General features: G+C 52.5%; 1 protein-coding gene across 1 annotated transcript in view; it reads left to right on the top strand.

Annotated features, from left to right (window-relative positions):
• The first annotated feature begins 3,611 nt into the window (after positions 1-3,611).
• MCIDAS (multiciliate differentiation and DNA synthesis associated cell cycle protein) overlaps positions 3,612-6,109 on the top strand; it is a 7,285-nt gene continuing 4,787 nt past the window's right edge. Inside the window, exons 1-3 of the mRNA XM_012655282.1 lie at positions 3,612-3,890; positions 3,974-4,070; positions 4,250-4,341. Coding sequence (XP_012510736.1) covers positions 3,774-3,890; positions 3,974-4,070; positions 4,250-4,341 — 306 coding nt within the window. The 5' untranslated portion in view covers positions 3,612-3,773. The remainder of the gene's footprint in view (positions 3,891-3,973; positions 4,071-4,249; positions 4,342-6,109) is intronic.

The following is a 6,109-nucleotide window of genomic DNA, read 5'->3' as shown; positions in this document are numbered from 1 at the left end:
GGGGTCAGGGTTCCTGCTTTGTCAACTGCAGGTTGTAAATAGTGTACGAAAGTAGCATCTAGCAGTTTATTTCTCTGAGAACACACGAGGGAGCTGAGCCTTTCTCCAATAAACAGACTATCAGTCGTGATTTGTCTGAATGCTGCTATTGCACGTGTCTGTCTGCGGGGAGGGAAGATGAAGTCAGCTCAGGGATAGGGGCGATCTCCAACGTTCAAGGGATCCTCCTCTCTCTCTAAATCCACTCTCGTTGGTATCTCTGTGCAAGAACGCCAGATCAGGCGAGGTCCCGGATACCAAGGTTCCAGAGATAAGGCGAGCCAGGGTCACTTGTGGGCTTGGGTCCTGTGGCCCTCATGTCAGGAGGCTGGGGACTGCGCACCTCCAGGGCTCCAGAGGGCGCGGGTGGAATGTTAGGCAGAATAGAACCCACAGAAGTCGATGACGTTTGGAGGGGCCAGGGTTGCTCTGGCAGGTGCGACGTAAGCAGGGCAGGGAAGCTTTGGGGACCACGCAGGCGCATTACCAGAGGGCGAAACAAGAGAGACCCAGATACCGAGAATCCCAGGTGCAACTGGCCGATGTTGGAAGGGAGGGATTTGCAGGTGGTCATGTTCATTCAGCATTGGTTATTTCAACCTTCTAACAATTCTATATAGCAGAGTCTGTTATCCCATTTTTCAGAGGAGGACACTGAGGCACAGAGTTGTGTTACCAGTGGAATAGCCAGGATTTGAAGGCAGGCGATATGAGTCTAGACTCGCGCTCTTAGCCACACCGCTAAACTTCTTCCACTAATAGGTCTCTAGAAATTCTGAAAAAACAAAAAACCTGATGTAAGTGCTGGGCAAGTTACTCAGTGCTCTTCATTCAATAGGGCTATAGAGAATATATTTGGAGAGCCAGCACAGTCCTTCCTTACCTCTAGTCATGTTACAGGACTTGTTTAACAGATGAGAAAACTGTGTTGGAAAATGAGAGGCTTGCTGGAGTTCTTTGACTCTATAGCTGTCACAGTATCTTCGGCCTCACTGTGGTGAATCTGCTGCAGGCCCTGAATCTCAGCTCTGTCACCTCCAGCAAATGTCTTATGCTCTCTTGATACCAGGGTGGTTGTGAAGCTTAAATGCAATTAAGCTTAAGTGTTGTGAGGTAGTATAAAGCAGCGATTAAATGAGTGGGCTCTGGGCCCCCATGCCTATGCCTCAATTGTGAAAATAACAATAGCACCTATTTAATATGGTTGAGGTATGGCTCTAATGAGATGCTCCAAACAAATCCCCCAGCACAGGTCCTGGCACACAGGAAGCCCTCAAGAATAGAAGGCTAGTGGTAGCCTGCACGATGATAGGAGGAGAGGGATTATGCAGAAAAACTTGGAGCAGAGAACAGAACAAGAGAGAAAGCAAATATGGGAAAATGTTAACTGGGGGCTGTTCATTGTACTATGTTTTCAAATTATCTGTATGGTTGAAAAAAAGGCATAAGTTTGAGGGAAAAATCTCAGTCACATTCCACTACATTTAGGATAATCAAAATATGTGACAAAAACAAATAAAAAGCAAACAAACTCAAAGCAAATTTAGAGAAACTTCTTTGCGCTTCTCTCCAAATGCATCTTCCAAGTGCTCTCCAGAGCCAGGGGTGCCTTACTCTGGACCCCCTGGATCCTTCTTCTGATACGTTGATACACTCAGCTCTCTAGGAACTTTCTCTTCCTTGGCTCAGGAAGAGGGAAGTGGTGATCCCCAAGCTGTTTGGGGGAAAGCTATTCTGTGTTGGTGAAAAAGGAGGAGAAGAAAGATCATATCAATTGTTACCAGTCTCGAATTATCTGGGAACCTCTGCCTAGTTGTAAGGGGGTAGGGCTGGGCCTTCTGCAAAACAGTAACTTTGGGAGGAGGTGTCTTCACCAGTATCTACCCCATCACTCAGCCATGATTGTTATGGGTGACTGGTTCCAGAATCATCCAGAGTAGGAGTCATATAATCATGCCATTCCAGTTCCTGTTGTTACACATAATCTATTGTACAATGCCCATATTTCTCTACCCCAATTTGGAACTCTATGATTACTGGGAAATGGGCTTATCCTGGAAAATCTTGTCTCTGTGTGTAGAGATCTCCTGGAAACTCAGCTAAGAACTCCCCTACTCATTTTACAGACTAGAAAGTGGGTAAGGATGGGGTGGAAATAAACTAGCTACTGGTTGTACTACCCAGGAATCAGGAGACATAGCCAGAAACAGGCTGTGGGAAGCTGGAAGCATAGCTGAAAAAGCTGCTTTAAAAAACAAACAAAAAACTCTATTAATTTACCCATACTAAGCACCAGTCACTTTACATAAATAATCTCACAGCAACTCTATTGAGGCCAGTGTTACTATTTTTCCTAAACACTTGGGGCTCACAGACCTGGTCCTTGGGCACTCTGACCTTAAAGCCAAAGTTCCTTACTATCAGCTACACCACACCAACTCTAGCTGGCTGACCTCACCCCAATACAGTTCCTGCATCTATGCATGGGTCAGAGGGTCTCTAAGTCAATTCCACTCCTACCATTCGGTTACCCTCCACCACTGTTAGGGGTATTTGTTTCTTACTCCAGAAAATGAGTGGAAATAAAAGAGGATGGTGACCCTTTAAAAGAGGATCTTTTACTACTACTAGGTATAAGGGGAAAACAAACTGCCCAATAGGAGGGTATACAAAGATTCCAATTTCAGATGATTGTTCAAATTGGATGAATATGAGTAGTCCTGAGAGAGGCCCCTCACCAAGGATGCCCCTTTCTGGGACATGCCCCTTCTTGGGAGAGGGCTCAGGCTTGGAAATGGTAGCTAAGACTGTGGCACAGCAAGGAGGCCAGCGGTAAAGAGAGCCGCAAAACGTTGCGATGGGTAGCTGAGGCCACCAGGGGAGAGAGGACAGGGTTTGGGGGTATTTATCCACCTTGGCGTTTTCAGAAACTGGAGGAGGGTTTGTAGAGTCACTTTTTCTTAATTTACTCTTTAAAGGCTGTGCTCACAGGCCACTGTCCAGCAAAGTGTGGGGCTGGGGGTGGGGGCGCTGCTCTTGGCATAAAGGCCAAGAGAGAACAAGTGGAAGTCCGAAAGTCAAGACCCAGAATACTGCCCAGGTTTAGGGGAAAGGGCTATTTCAGGGAGTCCTCCTGCAATTCTGCAACCCCACTAAAACCTGCAGGGCAGAGCAAATGCGGAGCCTAGCTTTGGCGAGTGTCACTCCACGTTTATTTCCTGCCTTGCGGCTGGAGTGGGAAGAAAAGGAAATAAGAATCGTTAACTTTTCCATTCCCGCTGTCGGGAAGCGGGAAGACAGGACTCAGTGCAAGCGACGGCTGGCACTCGCCCGCCCCTCCTTCTTTCCCTCTCTTCGCCTGGCGAGGCCGGGAGACGGCGGCGCCAACACTAGACGAAAGGGCGCTCGCGGGCCCGGGCCCCGCGCTGGCGGCTCCCGGGGGAAGCCTCGTTGCCAGGTTGGGTTTGACGCCTCCGCCCGCGCGCAGATTGTCCGCGCTGAAGGCGCCACCTCTGGCGCTCAGGCGCGAGCCTCCCCTCCGGCGCCGCGGTCCTCCCCCGCCTCTCCGCCCTCCCTCCGCGCCTCCTTAGCCGCCCGTCGGCCCCTCCCAGGCCACGCGCCTTCCCCAACCTCCGTCCCGCTTCTGAGCCTGCAGGCGCTGGGCGGAGCGCTGGGTGTGGGTCGCCTTCCCAGCCGCGGCCGTAGCCTCCGAGCAGTCGACACCTGGTGGCAAGATGCAGGCGTGCGGGCCCGGCACGGCGGGACGCCGGGCCTTCGACAGCATCTGCCCCAACAGGATGCTGGGGGTGCCGGGCCGGCCCCTCGGCAAGCCCGGGAAGCTGGAGAGGAAGGTGGGGCCGCTGACTGGGGCCGGGCTGGGTCTGCGCTCTGTGCCCCGAGGGCTGACCAGTTCACCGTTTCTGTGCCCTGCTAGTTCGCCCCTCCGCGGAAGTTCTTTCCCGGATACACTGGCTGCAGCCCAGTGTCGGTGTACGAGGATCCCCCGGACGCGGAGCCCGCTGCGCTGCCAGGTGAGCCCCCTGGCACCCGCGCGACCCTTCGGGTTCCCCGCGCCGGGTGGCTGCGCCGCGCGCGGCTCGGAGGAGCCTCTCTTCCACGGGCTCCGACGCCCCAGCCGGGGTTCCAGCGGCAAGCCTGGCGGGGAGGCTCAGGGTCCGCCCGGCGCGTGTCTCCCGGTCTCCCCGCGCAGCCCTCACCACCATAGACCTGCAGGACCTCGCGGACTGCTCCTCGCTACTCGGGTCCGACGCGCCGCCTGGTGGTGACCCAGCCGCTTCGCAGGTACCTCCCCTTATCGTGGAGCCTTGCGTAGCCCAAACCCCAACTCCGGAGCGGTGGGTTTATTTCCTCAAAGGCTTGTCTGGGGCCAGGAGCGCAGGCACTTTTAGCGGGTGGAGGGAGGCGAGGTGCGGCAAGCTGAGCCTACCAGGTCAGAACTTCCTCCTCCCTCCTAGTATGTTACGAAAGCCACATTTCCGGAGCTGTTCAGACCAACTTGGTACAGTGGGGCTCACCTGGGGGGCTTCCTGCCATCCCCTCCCCATCTATTCTGGAGCACAGGCAGTGCGGAAATCGAGCACCGAGGGACCGGGTGGGTGGGTGGGAGAGAAGTTGCGCACTGGGCACCTGATGCATGTCCTGTTTTCTCAACATGCCCTTTCTGGCCATGCACTCACCATTTTCATTACATGAGTATCTAAGGAGAGTGGAAGTCGATGGATAACTTCTTTATCAAAAATGAAAAAGAGGAAGAGAGTCTGCATTTGGAGACAGCGAGAAGGACAAAGGACTCTGAAAGAAATCTGACAGAAAACATTCCTCTCTACAGAAGTGACTCTTCAGCACCTGTCCCAACAGGATGCTGGGGGTGCCAGGCAGGCCCCTGGTGAAGCCCGGGAAGCTGGAGAGGAAGGTGCAGCCACTGACTGGGGCCGTGGCAGGGTCTGCATGCTCCAAGCCCCGAAGGCATGCTCAGCTAGTTCACTCCTCCCCGGAAGTTCACTTTTTATTTTTTATTTATTTATTTTTTTATAAAACAGGGTCTCATTCTGTCACCCAGGCTGCAGTGCAGTGGCATCATCATAGCTCACTGCAACCTCAAACTCCTGGGCTCAAGGGATCCTCCTGCCTCAGCCTCCCGAGTAGCTGGGACTACAGGCATGCGCCACCATGCCCGGCTAATTTTTTCTATATATTTTTAGTTGTCCGATTAATTTCTTTCTCTTTTTGGTAGAGACGGGGTCTCGCTCTTGCTCAGGCTGGTCTCGAACTCCTGAGCTTGAGTGGTCCTCCCGCCTCGGTTTCCCAGAGTGCTAGGATTATAGGGGTGAGCCACCGCTCTCGGCCCACTTTTTATTTATTTATTTATTTTCCCATCCGCTCAGAAGAAGGAAGTTCACTTTTTAAAAGGTCCTCTTCTGCCCCTCCAAAAGCTCTATTCACTTAACCATCATGGGACAAAAGGCATTTGACTTTTTTCTTTCCTCCTAGACCTGTTTTTTTTTTTACTTTCATCCCACTTCCACCACTTGCCAGCGCTGACACTTCACAGGCAGAGGATGGGGCCTCCCAGCACTGGTGTCTTGGAGGCCAGGAGCCTGGTTCATGGGTGAGATATGAAGTGCCCAGAAGGACAGGGGGGCATAGCCAGATGCAACCTACAGGAAGAGTGCCAGTTCTGGCTTCCTGGCAGCAGGTGCTAGGGCCTGGGGATGGGCCCAGTACAGAACTCTCCAAAAGACTTGACCGCCTCCCAGAACTGGGGATGGTGGTGGAGCAAGCTCAGGCCTTCTCTGAAGGCCTCTTACAACCATGAAATAGAGCCCATGGTGACTTAGGGTAGGTGGCTGCTAAGAGCAGAGATTATTAAGGAAAGAGGTAGGAGTGGGCATTGCCCTGCAGAGGCCATTTAATTGTGCTTTTTTGATTTGGATGCTCAAATAAGGAAAGACAATGTCTGAGCATCTTCCAACTGACTTAGAGGACTAGGTCCTCCCTTACCCCAACATATTATTTTCCAAGTAACAAAAACCAAGCAACTCTTGCTGAA

Source organism: Propithecus coquereli, unplaced genomic scaffold (genome assembly GCF_000956105.1).
Source record: "Propithecus coquereli isolate 6110/MARCELLA unplaced genomic scaffold, Pcoq_1.0 Scaffold47, whole genome shotgun sequence".
Lineage (NCBI taxonomy): Eukaryota > Metazoa > Chordata > Mammalia > Primates > Indriidae > Propithecus > Propithecus coquereli.
This window is presented reverse-complemented; position numbering and strand designations above follow the sequence as displayed.